This window comes from Engraulis encrasicolus, chromosome 15 (assembly GCF_034702125.1).
Source record: "Engraulis encrasicolus isolate BLACKSEA-1 chromosome 15, IST_EnEncr_1.0, whole genome shotgun sequence".
Lineage (NCBI taxonomy): Eukaryota > Metazoa > Chordata > Actinopteri > Clupeiformes > Engraulidae > Engraulis > Engraulis encrasicolus.
In genome coordinates this window covers 5,742,991-5,763,428 of record NC_085871.1, presented here as the reverse complement: position 1 = coordinate 5,763,428, position 20,438 = coordinate 5,742,991, and the positions used below count along the sequence as shown (strand labels likewise).

At 43.2% G+C, this 20,438-nt stretch overlaps 1 protein-coding gene across 1 annotated transcript in view; it reads right to left on the bottom strand.

Annotated features, from left to right (window-relative positions):
• Nucleotides 1–3,398, bottom strand: part of nudt4b (nudix (nucleoside diphosphate linked moiety X)-type motif 4b) — a 22,136-nt gene extending 18,738 nt beyond the window's left edge. Inside the window, exon 1 of the mRNA XM_063216877.1 lies at nt 2,932–3,398. Within this exon, the coding sequence (XP_063072947.1) occupies nt 2,932–3,030 (99 nt within the window). The 5' untranslated portion in view covers nt 3,031–3,398. The remainder of the gene's footprint in view (nt 1–2,931) is intronic.
• Between the last annotated feature and the right edge of the window lie 17,040 nt (nt 3,399–20,438).

Below are 20,438 nucleotides of genomic sequence, written 5' to 3'. Positions count from 1 at the left end.
ACACACAGACACACACACACACACACACACACACACACACACACACACAAAGACACAAAGACACACACACACACACACACACACACACACACACACACACACACACACACACACACACACAGGCTTTTTTATTCTCCTCGGCTGTGCTTCTCTCTCTTGTGACTCACCCACTCATTCTCTTCATCACCTTTGTGTTGTTGTCTGTCAGTGTGCCCTGACCTCTTTCAAAGGTATACTTCCTGTTTAAGTGCACCTGAGCCTGCTTGCTGTCAGCGATCCCCCCCTACCAAGCAGCGCTGAAGATCCTTTCACCGCCAAACAATACGCAGACGCCACACAGCCAGCTCCAGTTCTTCTCCAGACTGTCTGTGGCCTCCCTGCCTGCCTGTCTTCCTTCTTGCCTGCGTGCTTACTTGGCTGCTTGCTTGCCTGTCTGTCTGCCCGTTAACCTGCCTGTTACCTGCGTGTTAACCTGCCTGTCCGTCTGCCTGCCTGCCTGCCTGTTTACCTGCCTGACAAACTGCTGAAAGAAAACATCTGCTATCCCCAGTTGCCGTGGTGTAAACTCACTGGCAGACTAATGAGACAGAGCTTGCACAGAAAACATGAAGCCTCACAGTCAATTCAACACTTAGAGAATAGGACCAAAATATGAGTGTTAAACTCTCCAAGTGTAGCACTGCAATATTTTTAAGCAGGTCACAAACACTTGTCTGAATTTTTGACTTGCTGCCACTTGAATACACTACCGGCATCTTGACTGTATGGAGCTGTCTTTTAAAGCCTCACACAAACAGGATGCCAGGGAACACACACAGCACACATTGCCACACTTGTCTAAATATCTGACTTGTTGTCACTCGAATACAGTATCGGCACCTTATAGCTGTAAGGTCAAGCCACTGTTTGTCAGTGTTGACAGTGTGCCAGCATGAGGCTTATTGAATTGTTTCAGGCTTCCATGCCGCACGTCTGTCTGATAGTCAGCAAAAACGTGTTTTTTCTCACCACAACACAAACGGTATCAAGAGTACCAATAACAACCTGATACAAAAAAGTCAGCCTGGGTCGGTTCAAAAGCCTCAGTGCAGACGGCCATATCCCTGATGAAGGCATTGCTGAAGGGAAACATCAACAGCATATGTGTTGCAGTGCGGCACAATTTACCAATGTAATCCAAAATGGAGTGATGAAAACAGTTGTGGTTAGACTTGTATACAGTAACCACTACTCCCATGGAGTTGGCACATTCCATAAATCTCAAGCCAACACGTCAATGACATCACTGACTCTGTATAAGTGAATTCAGGGAAAGCAAAATGAAAGGCACCACTGGTGAACAGAATTACCACAACTGTTCCAACACATTCCTGTGTGCTTCACCACTGAACACATGAGAACTGCAACACAAACAAACGTTAGCCTAAACAAATACTGGCCTATCGATATGAGTATGGAGGGATGTCAATCAGAGTATATTGTAAAGTATATATAAAGTTTTCTCGTCGACTTAAAAAAGCACTGTGTGAGTCGATTTCAAGCAGTCTTTCTAGACTCTCGAGGAACGCATCTGCGGTTAAAGTATTGCATAACCACAGCGCAGACCAAGAACTTGCCAAAAAACCTCCGTTACCGATAGGGTTCTGACTGACAAAGTGGCTCCTTTCCATTTCAGTAATGACGCAAAGACAGTCATGTCTCACTCAGATGTACTCAGATCGCGTGTATAGCACCCAAACAGAACTCTTAAAAGTATGCTGGAAGAGGTTACCTGTCGTAAAGCTATATTGCATAATTAGGCCTATACAAAAAGGTTTACATGCAGTTTTCCTGTCGGCCACTATCCACGGGGACCCCTTACGCCGCAGTCAACGCAAGCTTTAGGACATAGGACATAATTCCTGCAAAATGTTGAGAATGGGCTGGGGATATGATAGGTGTTTCGTTAGTAATGAACTACCTGTATGTGGATGGATACGTATCAAATGTTACACTTCTAACTTCTGCAACCAGCTGCTGAATTTGGACACATGCGCCTTTATGATAACTCCAGACTTGAATAGCTTAATTTTAAGCTGCGACAGACAAGCTATGAAGCATGGTGTGTAGTGCAACCATAGGCCTAGTTGAATACTTTGAATTAAAAAGGGGGGTATGTTGAATTCCCCACCACAACAAGAAAAACAACAACAAACCCATGTATGCGGGCTGCACTAAACCAAGGGGCCGCACATGCGTAATTTTACTACAATGTGATGCTGAGCCGATTACGGACGAGAAACCTGTCGGGTAACATGGCCACTTCGGCAACAAAAAGCGGATCATATGGTAAAATCATCTGTTTGGACGCATGTAATCACGGGATGGTGTGCCATGCGTCCGTGCCATTATTTTAAATAAAGATCTAGCGTAGCCTGAACGTACGCGAGTGGCTGCGACGTGAAAGACTGGTAGCCTACTCCGGTCTCTCTGCTCAATGCAACAGAGCAACCGTCCGTTTCGTTGTGCTTCAAACTAGCCCAAACTGGATAGCCGGCGGCGCTGTGTATGTATGACTACACACAAAAGACTGGCCTCTGGCACCGAAAACGCGTGAAAGTAGTATACCAGAAGTCGTAAGAAAGAAGAAATCACAGTCCGTTGCATGCATGCTATGACCATTTCAATTTAACTATGTGTCTAATGTCATTACGCATGGAACATTTTAGCACCTACTGGAATACTAGAATGGTGCTACTGGTGAACGAAAATAAATTAACGGAAATAAAATGAACTGAGTGGTGACATGTAGGTATTCATACGAATAAGTAGGTGACTAGGGTAGGATCCGTGTAAATCGACCCATTTGGAAGTCAAGCGACCGAATCAAATCAACTGGAAGCGGGCAAAGAGCCCTATCGAGCTGTCACAGAGAAATCTCGACCTCCATACCTCGTCCTCGCGCTCGTTCTTGAAGCAGAGGCATGCGGCCCGTTTCTTGAAGCCCTCGCCGTCGTATGTTCGGGTCTGATTCGGTTTGAACTTCATCATGAAGCCTTCTCCCACCTTCACCGACCTCGGGTGCGCACGACAGTCTTTAGCGACAGAACCAATGTTAAACCGCCACTTGAGTCAAGGTCTAAGCGCCGTGGCAAGAAGCGGCATTTGTACGAAAAAGCGGTCCAAGGCAGAGACGAAATAACAGAAAAATGTGATTTCGTTGGTGTTGCTCCCCATTCACTTCAGTCACCGCTCAAGCAGAAGAAAATAGAAGCTCAGTTCACGTCTTTACAATTGCTGAGACTCATCGCCAGTCGTAGCTGTCGGCAGCTTTGGGGTTGTCCTGTATATAGTCTAGGGTGGCCGAAAACGTAGTGGATACCCTCCCACTCTCGTCACCAGCGCGCGCAGTCACCGAATGACAGCGCTAGGGAGAATAATAGAAAGCCTAGTTATCCGAACCAATGGTTGCATTGTAACAAAAGTTGTTGGTCTAGTGTCAAAGTGAGGTAACTGGAAAATGAAATCAAATGGTGTGAAACTATAACGCCCCTTTGGATAGACTGTGGGGGATTTTCTGGGGCTATCACATGGGATCTGATCTGACAGTGTTGTGGATGTGAACCAGTGTGATGTAAACACTCTCCACTGAAATTGGTCTATGGTTTCTATCCAAATTTCTTTTGAATAGACGAGAAATGTATAAAAATGGCTTTGCGTATTTGGCAGAAAAGCACCCCAAAGATTTTATTTTTCAAAGACCTGATAAGTGGATTATTGAACTGGCCACCGGCATTAGAGGGCCATGGGTCCTTAGGGCCAATTAAGACAAACCAAACCTTCCCATCCCCTTCAGGTCTCCTTACATGTACCCCCTAACAACCCCAAGAAAGCATGCCTCACTTTGTTTGGAGGATCCAAAGTATATTTCTAAATGTTTTATGTTCCAATCATGGCATAGCCTGCTCCTGTTTTGAGGAATTCCAGTAACTTTAAAGGTGAGGGCATAATGTCCTGTTGACTAGGGTCTTGGATGGGTGTGTATCCTACTTATATTATCATCATATCAGGTAGAGAGAGAGAGAGAGAGAGAGAGAGAGAGAGAGAGAGAGAGAGAGAGAGAGAGAGAGAGAGAGAGAGAGAGAGAGAGAGAGAGAGAAAGAGAGATTCAAAATTTGAATAAAAAAGGTGAGTTTAAATTCAAATGTGAATTGGGCTGTGCAGTGAACATTACACATGCACATGCTCATTTGATGAACATACAGCAGTCGTCTCCAAATGGCAGCCCACGGGTCAGATCCGGCCCAGGCATGGCAAACATTTGGCCCACCATGAGGTTGGAACTAATATCAAGTCAAGTCAAGTCAAGTTTATTGTCAATTTCTTTACATGCACTGGTCATACAAAGAATTTGAAATTGCGTTTCTTGCTCTCCCATGCAGACATAGACTAATCTAGGTAAGGACATAGACAGTATAGACATAGACAGTACTCATACATGGACATAGACAGTATGGACGTAGACATTGCTCATACAGACATTTAAAGTGCAAGACTGGACAACAGAAGACTTGTAGAGAACATACATTAAGAGGAGGTATTTTGTTGTTCTTTTTTCTAAAAGTCCTTTATAGCGTTCTGACATAGTAATAGTAGCATTTGAAGAAATAAATAATTAAAAAAAGGTTTTTATTAAATACACCAGCAGCAGTATGTGTGTGTGTGTGTTTGCTGGTATGCGTTTTGTGTGCGTGTGAGCGTGTGTGTGTGTGTGTGTGAGTGTGTGTGTGTGTGTGTGTGTTTAGTGCAGGTAGAAAGTGCGGTGTGCGTCTGTGTGTGTGTACCTGTGTATGTGAGTGTGTGTGTGTGTGTGTGTGTNTGAGTATGTGTGTGAGTATGAGTTGTGTGTCAGTGTGTGTATGTTTGGGTTTTAGTGCAGAAAGTGCAGTGTGCTTGTGTGTGTGTGTGTGTGTTTGTGTGTGTGTGTGTGTGTGTGTGTGTGTGTGTGTGTGTGTGTGTGTGTGTGTGTGTGTGTGTGTGTGTGTGTGTGTGTGTGTGTGTGTGTGCATGTGTTATGTTTTGAGTTAGTGCAGGTTGAAAGTTCAGTCNCAGATGTAGTAGTGCAGTGGAATGTTCAGTCGCAGATATGGTGGTGGGATGAGGGGGGGGAGCGTTGTCAGTGGCCTGGCTGGCTAGAGGCTGACAGTGAAGGGAGAGTGGGTTGAGTGTTCAGTATCTTGATTGCTTGATGCATCGTGCTGCTTGCAAGCCTGGTGGTACGGGAACGGAGGCGCCTGTACCTCTTTCCAGAGGGCAGGAGGCTGAACAGTTTGTGTGCAGGGTGGCTTGTGTCTTTGATGATCATCAGTGCTTTCCGGGTGAGGCGTGCGGTGTAAATGGAGGGGAGTGGTACTCCAATGATCTTCTTCGCTGTGTTCACAACACGCTGGAGTGTCTTCCTGTTTTTCTCCGTGCAGCTTCCTCCCCACACTGTGATGCAGCTGGACACGACGCTCTCTATGGTTCCTCTGTAGAATGTTGTCATGATGGAGGGTGTAGCACTTGCCTTCTTTAGTTTGCGCAAGAAGTAGAGACGCTGATGGGCCTTCTTCGCCAGTGATGTAGTGTTGGTGGTCCAAGAGAGGTCGTCGCTGATGTGCACTCCAAGGAACTTGGTGCTGCTCACTCTCTCCACAGCATCACCGTCGATGGTCAGTGGTGGCAGTTGTTTTTGGACCATCTGAAAGTTGTCAACAATCTCCTTGGTCTTGTTGACATTCTGCAGGAGGTTGTTGTCTTTGCACCATCTGGCCAGCAGGTCTACTTCTTCTCTGTAGGGGGTCTCATCGCCCTTAGTGATGAGGCCCACCAGTGTTGTATCATCCGCAAACTTCACTAGATGGTTAGTGCTGTGGGTCGTTGTGCAGTCATGTGTCAGCAGCGTGAACAGCAGGGGGCTGAGAACACAACCTTGCGGAGCCCCGTGCTCAGGGTCAGGGTGCTTGAGGTGTTATTCCCTACCCGTACTGCTTGTGGTCTCTGCATCAGGAAGTCCAGCAGCCAGTTGCAGAGGGAGTCTGCTGAAACCTAGTTTTGTCCAGTTTTCTGATGAGTTGTTGTGGTATTATGGTATTGAATGCTGAGCTGAAAGTCAATGAACAGCATTTCTCACATATGAGTCTTTATTGTCCAAGTGGGTGAGGGGCTGGATGGAGGGCAGAGCAGATTGCATCCTCCGTGGATCGCTTGGCTCGGTATGCGAACTGGTTAGGGGTCCAGGGTGGGGGTAGGGTGGCTTTGATGTGCGACAGGACTAGCCGTTCGAAGCACTTCATGATTATGGGCGTCAGTGCTACAGGACGGTAGTCATTGAAGCATGATGGTGATGATTTCTTCGGCACGGGTATGATGGTAGCAGCTTTGAAAAGTGATGGGATGACTGCTTGCTCCAGAGAGATGTTAAAGATGTCTGTGAAGACATCCTTCAGCTCTTCTGCACAATCCTTCAACACTCGGCCAGGTATGTTGTCTGGGCCAGCTGCTTTGCGTGGGTTGATGGTGGCCAGTGTCCTCTTCACACTGGCAGAGGACAGGTACAGGGGTTGATCATGGGGGGGAGGGGGAGTTTTCTGTGGATGAGTGTCATTTTGTGCTTCAAAACGGGCGAAGAAACTGTTCAGGTCGTTTAGCAGAGAGGTGTTGTTGTCACAGCTTCGTGGTGCGGGCTTATAGTCCGTAATATGTATATGTATCTGTGGCTATACGGTCAGGCGATTTGTTGGGCCCTCAGATTAATTTGCGCTACATAATTTGGCACTTGAGGGAAAATAATTGGAGACCACTGTCTTAGAGTGTGGGACGATAACTACTTAATGGCTGACAGTATTTAGGTAATAACAAGTGTATGCCTAAATGCTGTAACCATTTTACATAAGAAGCAGTGAATTATGTTTCCTTTGTTTACTTGGCATCCTGACGGCGAGGCAATACCTGTCACTGGAGCCATATCTACCGATTGCCAAATCTCCCCTTACTTGACCTATTTACTTTTGGATAGGTGTAGTCAAGAGTTAACCATTAAACTAAAGACACTGAAGTCATACACTATCATTCGCTAATGTGTTCTTTTTTTTGTCCCTTGAGGAGATAGCATTTCATTCGTCAAGTTGGGTGGGGTTGGGTTGTCTGGGCCCATTATCTACACACAATGAAGAAAATCCCAAACAAGCTCATGTGGTGAAAAATCAATTATGACCTTTGAGATACAGTAGCGGAATGCAGAGGAAAAACTGTGTTTCAGTGACCGCATGACCCAAACAGCTGACGAGGTGATAGCGTATAAGGTTTACAAAATGTTTACCTATCTTCCAGTGGCATTCTAATAATCTCACTAACCTGCTGACTCTTTAAGTCAGTGTTGCATCAGAGCAATGATATTTGAATGTATCTGTGGTGTGTGTGTGTGTGTGTGTGTGTGTGTGTGTGTGTGTGTGTGTGTGTGTGTGTGTGTGTGTGTGTGTGTGTGTGTGTGTGAGAGAGAGAGGGGGGGGGTAGCATTTAATCGTCATATACAGTAGACCTATGTGTGTGTGTGTGTGTGTGTGTGAGAGAGAGAGAGAGAGAGAGAGAGAGATAGATAGATAGATAGATAGATAGATAGATAGATAGATAGAGAGAGAGAGGGGGGGGGTAGCATTTAATCGTCATACAGTAGACCTACATGTGTGTGTGCTCTGCTCTTTGTGTGTGTGTGTGTGTGTGTGTGTGTGTGTGTGTGTGTGTGTGTGTGTGTGTGTGTGTGTGTGTGTGTGTGTGTGTGTGTGTGTGTGTGTGTGTGTGTGTGTGTGTGTGTGTGTGTGTGTGGTCCCTTTCTCCCTCATGTGTAACCAAGACCCCTGTTTCTAAGTGACAATAAGTTGTCACTGACCGCCCTTTGACCACTATGAGTCCCTACTCCTCCTGAGATATTAATAGAGATATGCTCATGATGGCTGAGCCTTGCTGTTACAAGCCTCTTAAATTCACCTGTTTGTTTTAGATGCTGAGTTCACCAGGACTTTTTCAGTAGGCTAAGGACAAGGGGGAAGGGTTGGTCATGGTTTATAACATGGTACGGTTGGTCATTAGTTTACCAGAATGACATGTTTGGCTAAATTAATATTGCTAAGACATTAATTACAACTGAAGTGAAGACTATTAGGCCTACTCAAATGTCCTCGGGGTTCGATAACATGGTGACTTCTGAACTATATTTTTTAGTTTGAATACACATTCGGCCAGGCCAGTGTGTAATAAGCACCACCTTAATTTTTGGTAAAGGAATAATAACATTACTTATTTCGTAATGCTACCTATTATTATTTCAAATGATAAGTGTTTTGACATTTTTAAATCTTGAATAAGAGCAGCACATTTGAAACATTAGACAAGTGACACATTAGTCTAATTTTCATCCTGTCCAAATAATTTACTATCAAACCAAATGCCTGAACAATGCTTGTGTGATGTGGCGAAGACCTCAAACATATTGTACACTTTGATGGTTTTATTTATGTGTGCACACTGTTACCAGAAAAGAATGATCAATTCATTGAATTTCAAAATATATTTTGTACGGCACAAGCAGGGGAAGGCTAATGGAGGCGCCAACTGGACCCAGTCCCCAGGGGCCAAGAGGTTCCAAGGGACCAGGACAAATTGTACCCTCAATTCCCCACCCACTTCCCCAAGAAACCTCATGTTCTGAGTAGGGTATTAAAAAAGACATTAAAAAGTTCTAAAGGCTCCAGGAGAAAAGACAGACCTCCTATACTGCCCCCTCTTTCCCTGGGGTTGGTCCTGCAGGGGCTTGTTATTTTTTTTATCCATCCCTGGACAGAAAGTACCCAAGATAGGACGATGAGATGTTCATTTTCTAACAAAGTCTGTCTTTTGTCTGATGAAAGCAAAAACCTGATATCTAGGTTGTTATTTCTTACCACTGTGACTGCCCACAGACCATAGTGAGCCTACTCCTCTTGAGATATTATTAGAGATATGCTCATGATGGCTGAGCCTTGCTGTTACAAGCCTCTTAAATTCACCTGTTTGTTTTAGATGCTGAGTTCACCAGGACTTTTTCAGTAAGGATTAGGCGGAAGGGTTGGTCATGGTTTATAACATGGGATGGTTGGTCATGGTCATGACGTATTTGCCAAAATGAATCTTACTCAGAGGTTAAGTACAATTAATGCGAAAACTATTAAAATAGCCTCAGGGTCAGATAACATAGGGACTTTTGAACTGTCGTAGAGTCAGAATATCCATGTAATGACAATCATCTGGGGGCTGATAACACCATTGTTCATTATATCTGTCTATTGTATACATTATATACTGTCTATGTCTATACTGTCTATGTCCTTACCTTAATTAGTCTATGTCTGTATGGGAAAGCAAGAAATGTAATTTCAAATTCTTTGTATGACCAGTGCATGTAAAGAAATTGACAATAAAACCTACTTGACTTGACTTGATATCTGTGATAAGCACCTCCTTGATTTTTGCTAAATGAATAATAACATTGTTCATATCTTACCTATTATTTCAAATGGTGCAACTTGCATCCCATCAGACCACATGAAATTCCAACAATCCATATCTTTATTCTGTTTGTCTCAGATGAGACCAAGATAAAGACATTTGTTTTAGATGGTGTCAAGTATGGTGGTAACCAGCTGAGTTAGAAAAGTGTTCCATGCTTACACCCAAGGCAGTGGGAATTGGTTTGGTTATGCAACATCAGCAGACAACTAGCAAACAGTGATACAACAGCGACATAATATTTGGAGTAGGCCTAGGCCTAGGAGAAGGTTTTTAATGTCAACAAAGTCTGCCCCCATTAGAATAGCACAGATTTCGGAAAGGGCTGAGCCGAAAAATGCAGCATCATCGGGTACTGACAAGTGAAGGGTAGCGTGAGCAATACAACAGCATATTGAAATTGGCAGAAGTTCCCCTTTAAAACTGGCTCTAACGGCCAAGAGGGAGAGGTGGTTTTGATTACAGTTGACTTGCAAGATCAAAATGGTGATATCAAGGTCGGAGATGTGAGTGGTTGCCCACCTCTGTCACTGCTGTAAAGATAGTAGTCTCAGTCAGTAGTGGTGGCGTAATAGTGTCTGCTTCTTCACAGTTCCTTAGACGTGCAAACAGGGAAGGCTCATCATCTCACTCTCTTGAACTCTCACTCTGCATTCAGGATAAGACGTTCACTCTGTGGATCATTACCCATGCCAGACCACAGTGTTAATTCAACACTTAAAGCATTGAACTCATAATTCTGGTCCTACTCCTTCAGTGCTGAATTAACACTTGCTATGTGCCTTGCAGATGAGACAGCCACTCAACAAGGATCATTAGACACGCCAGGTTGCCATCAAGGTTGATCATCAACTGCACCAGTTGCCTCTGGTGAGGATGTGTTATGTGTCAGAGCGTAACTAACTCCTAAATCAAAGGCAGTAGATGAATTAATCCAATCCATATTAACCTTGGAGTGGGCCTGCATACTGTACAAACTCAATTAAGAAACCTGTTTGATTCACTTGTAATGTGCATTTTCAAACAGATTTAAAAATGTGTGTTCATTGCCACTGATGTTAACTATACGAGGATATGTTGGATGGGAGGACATGATAGAATTATATTCCCAAGAGAAGGTGGGATTTTACATGAGTGGCTACAAGACATTACAAGTTGGAGAGACCGAGCGCTAGTATAACACAAGTAGGCCTACATGATCTTACGTAGTTTACACCATACATCACATGATGAGGTAGATAAACTGTAAATGAGGCATTATTTTCTTCTTATTTTTTTTTAATCTTTTTTTGTTGGCGGTTGACAAACAACTTTTTGGAAGCATTAACGGCGCCACCTACCGAAATGGAGTGTGAGTCTGGGCGAAAGGTATGCAACTGCCCTTGCAGACACAAGTGTAACTTGTTAGGACTCATAAGTGGACCGCACTGAGACCATGTCAGTAAAGGTCTCAGTGCGGTTCACTTCCGTCCGAGAGGTCTGGGTACACTTTGGAGTGTTTATAGATGTCTTAGGTCTTCAGAGTGTCCTGTACTGGTTGTGCCTGTAGGGTCAAATCCAGACAGGGTGAAATGGCATAGTCATTATGCTGCAAAATTCTGGGAACAGCGGAAAAAAAAGTTTTCTTGTTTTTTTTTCAGTGCATGGGCAATTTATTGCTACTTTCAAACCAGTTCAGTCTGCTGTGTACAATTTTAAAGCAAAGAACAGTCAATGTTTAATCACGTAAAAATGAAAAGCAGCTTTCCTTTTCCCAACTTAATACGTGCTTTGTCACACACAGTTTCTTGTCATAGCCATTACAGACAAAAGACGTATTTAAGTCATCAGGCAAGCTCACACTTGTACTCATGCCCCACTGTCACCTTCGCGTCCCTGTCACCATGGTTACACTTTGGCACTAGAATAACTAGTTGGCCACTTCGCAGGAAGTTCCTCCTTTATGTTTGCTTTGTGCCACTTCTGACCCTCAAATTGCCAACAAATGTTTACATTATGCCACTCAATATCCTGCCACGCAATATACTAAAGGATTTCAAGTGTTTATCTGAATTTGGATATGTTCAATCCTCCTGGCAGGGTTCAGGTATCATGTGTTTCTCCTGCATAATTGCCCCCTTTTATTTTTGCTTTGGAAACACACAAATTAAATATGTTTTTAACAGTAGCATAATAATAGCGTTTGGCCAGTGACTAATGGAAGCAACATGATCACTAGCCGGCATGGTGTCATTATTGCATAAAAACAAAGCAGTATTTGCTTTAGAAACCATGTCCACAACGTGTGACAAGTACTGTCACTGTAATCAAAGGTGTTGTTTGCTTTTAGGTATATTTAAGGTGAACTCAGTTTTCCAAAGAGTGTTTCCCCAAGTGTTTTTAACGCATGTGTTTTAAGTAGGCCCCATTAAATGTATGTGCTACATATTTACATGTGATGAGATCTACAATACAATTGTCATGCACTACTTTTGAATTGATCCTTTTGTACAGTATTCTATTCTATTCTATTCTATTCTATTCTATTCTATTCTATTCTATTCTATTCTATTCTACAGTATTCTATGCTATTCAATTTTATTCTGTTCTGTTCTATTCTATTCTATTCATAAAGTGAGTTTTCACAGCACACAATACAAGCCATTACAGTCTGATTTGCACACTGTTGCTTACTCAGCTCAGAGCAGAGCAGAGCAGAGCAGAGCACCCATAATGGCTGCTGAACATTGGATCTCTCTCGATGGCCCCCACTTAACTAACATTACAGAGCATCGATATACCTGGGAAAGGATCCCTCTAAGACGGAGAAAGGAGTCAAAAAACAGCTTATTTTCTTCAAAACTCTCTCACACACACAGAGTCTGACCCAGATGCAGACAATACGTCTCTCTGTTCTCTGATCTAACAAACAGAGCTGCAGTTTCCTTGAGCCCCGACTACAAACATGGCAGCACACAGTATGTAATCATGTGAATCTCTCTCTCTCTCTCTCTCTCTCTCTCTCTCTCTCTCTCTCTCTCTCTCTCTCTCTCTCTCTCTCTCTCTCTCCCTGGGAGACGCAAACATGCTAAGGGGAGAGACAGACAGTATAATTTGCAGATTGTGGGAAAGTCGTGCACAAAACAAAAGGCTTTAGTATCGGTTGCGGCGTCGAGATGAAATATATTAAGGAGGACCGAATGACCTCCAGGTTCCAGGGTCACAGGAAGAAGAGGAGAAACATCAATAACAACGCTATCTCACTCTGGGAGAAGAACATTGTTATCCAACTGTAAACAATACTCTCTCTCTCTCTCTCTCTCTGAAAGCCTCCAATAAAGATGGCTAAATAGCGTCCACTGGTAACCATCATCACTAAATATGGTGTGGTAGTGTGTTGGTCTTGGTATGGCAGTTTCCCTCCACATGGTTAGCTGATGAACACCTACAGGTTCTATGAGGAACCTTTCAATATCCACTGTGGAAGAACCGCAAAGGGTTCTCTGGGGGACCCTGGGGCTCTTTCAAGAATGTTTAGGTTCTTCAGAGATCATTTAGATTGCCCCACAAAGCAGCTGAGGTTGAGGAACCTTCACATTGTTACTGTGTGGAGAGAGTGAATGGGGGGCACTCTCTTGCTGAAGGGCCCTGGAATGAGGCATCTCACCCCACATGGCTGCAGGCCAACATTGCCCTTCGAAGGCAACTACACCAGCAATGAAAACGCCTTCATGTTGGTATTAGAGTGGATATTGTAGTTACTGCACATTTGAGATGGCAATATTTGTAAAACAGGACACATTCGGACCATAACACTTTGTCACAAGATAAAGAAGGAGTTATGAAGACTATTTTCAGTCTATGCTCAATTTTGACAAAATATGTAGTTACTCCACTTTGCCTTTGAACGGCAGAACTGTCCCTGTTTTGAAAGCCGAAAAAAAAGCTGTTATGTAGCATCAGGAAATACAATGTAAGTAAAGTAAAAAATAATGAGACTTACCAATTCAAGGACACTCCCCACAGAACATTTACAAAAAAATACTACACCTCACCTTTCTCATCCCCTGGGATAGCTGCTTTGTACTACCTAGGACATTTTCTTTTTCTTTTCTTTTTTTACTGCACCTAGAGACTCTTAACACAGGGCAATCACCCAGGTCTTGTACTGCTTTTTGTGTGTGCAACACTTGTACTACTACCTTGTGTGTGTGTGTGTGTGTGTGTGTGTGTGTGTGTGTGTGTGTGTGTGTGTGTGTGTGTGTGTGTGTGTGTGTGTGTGTGTGTGTGTGTGTGTGTGTGTGTGTGTGTGTGTGTGTGTGTGTGTGTGTGTGTGTGTGTGTGTGTGTGGGTATGGGAAGTGATGTAAGGCTGATTGCTATACTCGTATATACTAAGTCTATATGTTTACTGCAAAGTGCAATAAAAGCACGTTTTGTTAAAAACGAACGTTCGAGAGAAGCGTAATGAAATTTGGCATGACTAATTTACCACTTGCATTCTGCTCTCTCAACTGTCATTCGCCTGAATTCAGCTAGAAAAGATAAGCTCGCCTATTGGTAACACTTTACTTTACGGATCGCTAATAAGGTGGTAATTTCGTGTTAATTTCATAGTTATTTCATAGGTATTTCAGGGTAATAACTGTTTTTTTTAGTAACAACAGCAAAATAACCATACAGTTCCCAGTGCATTGTGTGTGTGTGTCTCTCTCTCTCTGTGTGTGTGTGTGTGTGTGTGTGTGTGTGTGTGTGTGTGTGTGTGTGTGTGTGTGTGTGTGTGTGTGTGTGTGTGTGTGTGTGTGTGTGTGTGTGTGTGTGTGTGTGTGTGTGTGTCAACAGTGTCACCGTGCAGCGAGTCATCAGGGTGTCACCACAATGCACTGGAAACTGTATGGTTATTTTGCTGTTGTTACTAAAAACAAACAGTTATTACCCTGAAATAACTATGAAATAACTATGAAATTAACATGAAATTACCACCTTATTAGCGATCCGTAAAGTAAAGTGTTACCCATTTGACCAGCTGCATCTCATTCTCCGCTGTCATTTGGTGGAATTTCAGCACACTGGAATTTGGAATACCCCTTAATTAAATATACAGCATTATTCTCCGCTCACCTGTCTCCAGTCAGAAATGTTCTTTCTCGCTCGCACTCACCACCTCCCCTTTTGCCTCCCTTCACTGCTTTTCGATTGATTTGTCAGGTGTCTTGCCCTATAGCTTCCTTCCAGTTCAACTTGCTCCATTGCTCTCCAACCATCATCTGCCGGGGGGTGTCCGCTCAGAGTTCGCACATAATAGGACTGTGAAATACCTGCATGTGTATATACTTTTGAACTGTGTCGTAGAGTCAGAATATCCATGTAATGACAATCATCTGGGGGCTGATACCACCATTGTTCATTTTATCTGTGATAAGCACCTCCTTGATTTTTGCTAAATGAATAATAACACTGTTCATATCTTACCTATTATTTCAAATGTTGCAACTTGCATCCCATCAGACCACATGAAATTCCAACAATCCATATCTTTATTCTGTTTGTCTCAGATGAGACCAAGATAAAGACATTTGTTTTAGATGTAGTCAAGTATGGTGGTAACCAGTTGAGTTAGAAAAGTGTCCCATGCTTACACCCAAGGCAGTGGGAATTGGTTTGGTTATGCAACATCAGCAGACAACTAGCAAACAGTGATACAACAGCGACATAATATTTGGAGTAGGCCTAGGCCTAGGAGAAGGTTTTTAAATGTCAACAAAGTCTGCCCCCATTAGAAGGTGTCTTGCCCTAGCTTCCTTCCAGTTCAACTTGCTCCATTGCTCTCCAATCATCATCTGCCGGGGGGTGTCCGCTCAGAGTTCGCACATAATAGGACTGTGAAATACCTGCATGTGTATAGTTGGTGTAACACAGGTTGGACAACACAGAAAATCAACAGGTGAAATGCTCAGCACACAGGCATAAATGGGACGCATTCGGTGGCTAGTTAAAAAAAAAAACCCAGTAAATTCCTGCTCCTCTTTCATCTCTACACTGCCACTAGCAGAGCCCAACACAGAGATTAACGGTAACTTCAAACAAATCATAGCATGCGTTTAGCAGACAGGCCCATAATCCTCCCTGGCTGCTCTCTGAGGGAAAACTGTCAGGGTGGAAGGGGGGGGGGGGGTCATGGCTGTACTGCGCTAGTCTGCCCAGTGTAGAAAAAAAAACGTATGCACACAGGACAGGCGCCAAAAAAAGGAAAAGACTCTGCAGCAATCTCATTTCTTCCCCTACAGGGCACTGTTGAGTTATGCAATGGCTCATTCATAAATCAGAGCATGCTCTCTGTGTGATGGAAGGAAGGAAGGAAGGCTGCCAGGGCAGACTAGAGAGGGCAAGCATTCCCTCAGCCTGGCACTCAAGCGATAGGAGAGGAGAGAACGAGAGGAAGGAGAGGAGAGGAGAGGAGAGGAGAGGAGAGGAGAGGAGAGGAGAGGAGAGGAGCATATGATGGCTGACTGGTCAGAGTGCTGCAAAATCCTGTCATTTTTCACTTTCTTTTTTTTACTAAGTGTACTGACTGCTCCCACCGCTGGCTAGTAGAAAATGGTATCAACTGTGTGCGACATGCAATGGAACAGTTATGAAATCATATAAAAATCACTTTGGCTGCTCTCTATGATTTTTTTGCACACAATAAATGTCTGATGTGATTTGTGGACTCCATGTGACTTGTGAACTGTAGTTTTTCAGGACTTTTTCTCAGTTGTTTTGAAATGCAAGGTAGTGATGTAATGCAAAAAACTGACCAAATACGGTAATGACACAATGTTGTAAAGACACAAAAGGACCTTCCACGGTCAACCAGGACTGACATTGCTGGGGGTTAAAAGGTTGTTTGGGGACCATAAAGCCAAGCATGCACACACAAATGAGATTAGAGATGCAATGTTATTACAGTTTTGGTCAATGCAATTTCTTTCTCAATGGGGAAAACTGGGCTTTAATTTTAGCAAATTGTTGACATATGAGATAATACCTTGTGGAGAGATAAGGGGTGTTTTTAATACCTGATACTGTTGAGTTGGAAAATATCACACTTGAGTTGGAAAATATCAGTCATCTCTAATGGGAGCTGAGGGGTGCATGGTTCATTCACATCCCAGCCTCCTCCCCTAATTTGGGATTGTGATTATAAGCATTTATCCCTCCCTGCCCTCTTCTTTCATCCCAACCCTGGGCTTGCATCCAACTTCTACCCTTCTCCGTCTTCTCCTTCTCCGGATATTCCCAAGAGAGTCATTTCTTCCACACTCCTCCTCCTCCTCTCCTTACCCCGGATAACTCTTATGTGTCCCACGCTGTCACCCAATGGCATTGATGCATGCTTTAATAATTGGTGCATCACTTAACACACTACTGAGCTATATGTGTTTGCAGTGTGACCCATATAGGACATAGTAGGACCTCTGCCAAAGCCACATGCGGATGGACGATGGCCAATGGGGTCTAGTCACTGTAACCCACATCTAGACTCTGAACTCAGTTAAACTTTCACACAGTAAGTTTTGCGGTGTTAATTCAACAACACAACTAATGCTCATGTAGTTGTAGAAGTGTTGAATTAACACTGCAAAATATATGGCATCCTGTCCATTTATTCAAATGGATCCAAAATATTCGGACCATTCAGAGTACGCAACTGTATGTACTGTAGGTTGTGAGTTACATTATTTGGATCCCATAGAGGTGGTCTTAAAATCAGAGGGTTGCAGGTTCAAATTTCACGCTTACCTCTCCCTACACCTCCATCCGTGGCTGAAGTGGACTCGCCCCACATTGCTCAAGGAACTGTAACCAATACCCTGTAGGCCTAAATAACTATAAGTTGCGTAATATCGGCCAACAACTATATACCAAGACCGGTATTGCAGGTGTTGTATTGAAAATGTTTTTTTTCTTTCCATACACCTCTAGTTAATGAAAGCTGTACTAAGCAAGCTGTACAGACAGGGTCAAGTTATCTCTTTTTTCATCACTGAATGATTTATTTCCACCAAACTGTTACATTATCTTTTTGCTCATTCTGTCTGAGCTGAAACAGGTGGTTCGCTCTATGGCAGGGGTGGGGAAACTTTTTAATTTGAGAGGCCTCTTCAATTTCCTCCAAGGGCCGTTAAAGTCCTTCAAGGACTTTACTATGTTACTATGAAAACAAACCAGGATTACCCCCTGCACTTTAGACCTATGTTGAAGTCAGCCACCTTTAAAACAGACCCATGAGTATAACTTAATTGTGTTGCAAATGTAATTTCTAAGATTCCTTTACAAAATATATCATTTTTCATGTGAAGCTGCCTAATATTAAAATCATATCGGGGGCGGGATAAAACGGCCTCATGATGGTGATGGTTGTTCCTACTAGTAGTTCTTGTCTGACACCCCCCTGCCACCTGTTAATTACCCTCGCTCTCGAAAGACTGCCTCAACTGGATGCTAAAACAAGACATACTGTAGATGTTATTGAGAAATCTCACACAACACAACTGATGACAAAGCATTTGTCAGATGGTCTACACCTGGTGATTAACACTACAGATTAGACTGTCGGGAAACACCACACCCATTCATCTTTCCTCTCCCACCCAAAGTCATCCTCCTTGCCGTATACATTAAGGCATTAAGTCGAGACCTGACTTCACAAGCTACTATACACTGGGGTGGATTGAAGGGAAAAAGTACCCCATAGCAAGAAAAATATGGCTGTTCATTTCTCACCCTATAAAAGGGCAAGGTTCATCAAAGAACCCTGAGTTGGCATCATGGGGGAACAACAAAGTTAATCCTAACAAACTGAAGAACTCGAAAAAGGTTTTTTTTTTTTTTAATAACCCTTAGATAGCCACAGTGGAAGGTCCCTTATTCTCTGGGGAACCCTTGGGGGTTCTTCCATGAACGTTTAGGTTCTTCAGAGAAATGTTTTTACACTGGGGGGGGGGGCATAAGATGTTCCCATTGTAGTACATCTTATGGGTTCTTTTTGGGTGGAGACAGGAGAGTTCAGTTTGCCCTGTCCCCTTGGGACCTCTGCCCAGCTGGGCCTGGGTGGTCTGACCATTAGACAACACCACACTCACCATCCAGCCACTCCAACGAAAATGAGAATGACAGGTACAGGAATGTAAAATCCCATGTGTTATCCACAAAGGCACAGCAGGTCATTTAGAATATGAAAATCCCATTGGGGCAGTACAATTCTCATTGCAACATAGGACACCGTGCACAAAAAGAAATTGCATTTATGCCTCACCTACACAATTAAGTGGAAAGTGAAGGAGCCCCAAGGGAGCAGGGGTGGGGTGGGGTGGGATGTTCAAGATCATGGGAGAAAGATGGGACGGCTGAGCTCACTCCTGCCATCAACATGGTGGTGTCCTGATCCATCGAACCAGCATCCCTTAGCCTACAAACCAAAGTCCCTAACCGCTGGCCCATGAATTGAACCTCCTGACTTAAGCTAGAGCATTATCAGCCATGTCTGTTCATCATGTTACACATAAAATAAAAGCACTCCTTCACACGAGGACAACCCCGCTTCTCCACACAGTGTGTCTGTCTTTGCGGTTATATATAGAAGTGAAGGAGGAGGCGAGAGGAGCTGAATGGCCAACGCTAGCCTGCACTCTAAATAAAATATTCAGATGCTGAGCTCTTTCTCTCAGTGCTCCCAGCACCCGCCCCTCATGCTTACATCTCCCTCCCTCACTGAATAGGGCTGATTAAATAACACAAGAGCATACATAACTTTGTTAAGTAACACCCAAGACATATGCATCTTTGATAAATAATATTCCTGTCATGCAGGTCCATCTCAATTCATTAAAAGGTGGTCCAATTTATTTGAATTCACATACCACAGAAGGAATTCATTTGATTTAGATAGAAAATGAAACTTGTGTATTATATTAGTCATTTAAACAGACCATAGATATTGCTACTTCTTCATTTGTCTTAATTTGATGATTCAAAAGACATGATTACATCTTACACAGATTAATCTTTAAAGACAGAAATCTAATTGGGAAAGGCTTTGTTTGTTAACTCACCGGTTGTTTCAGGCTGCATTTGCATTTCACATGTCATTGAAATTTAAATGCACTGTTCCAAAATACACTCATCTTCACTCATATCCACTTAACGTCCGAGCCTCTTCAAACAGACATCTCTCCTCAGCCATCTGAATGAGTTATTAGGGGAGCAATTGTGAGGGAGCTTCTTTTTTTTAGGATATTTTTTTTGTCTTTTTGACTTTATTTATGATAGTATAGTGAAGATGGTGACAGGAAGCGAGTGGGGAGAGAGAGACGGGAAAAAGGACCCGGACCGGGAATCAAACCTGGGTCGGCCGCATATCGAACAAGTGCCCTACTGTTAGCCATGGCAGGGCCAGGAGCTTCCTTCTGAAATGCTGTTTCAAGTATCCCATTAAGACACAGCATTATAAATTCACTGTTACCAGAATGGCAATCACAAAGTAGTAGAGCATTACTAATAAAGGCCCTGTGTTCTGTTATGTCATTGTAGTGTAGGTGGTAATTAACTTTTCCAATGACTATTACAGTGTTCCACTGGTGGAACGGCGTGCATTATGGGGCTACAGGTTGCTGTATTCACCACAGGACTTCTAAATAAAGACTACACAAAACAATAATAAATAAAAATAAAAAATAAAAACAAGATTGCACTACAGTATTACAAAAAACAGTTGCTCACACTAAAAGCTTTAATGGCTGCTTATTCATGGACAACCACAAATCTACACATATCTACAGTATATCACGAAAGTGAGTACACCCCTCACAGTTTTTGCAGATTTGTGAGTATCTTTACATAGGAAAGCATAACAGA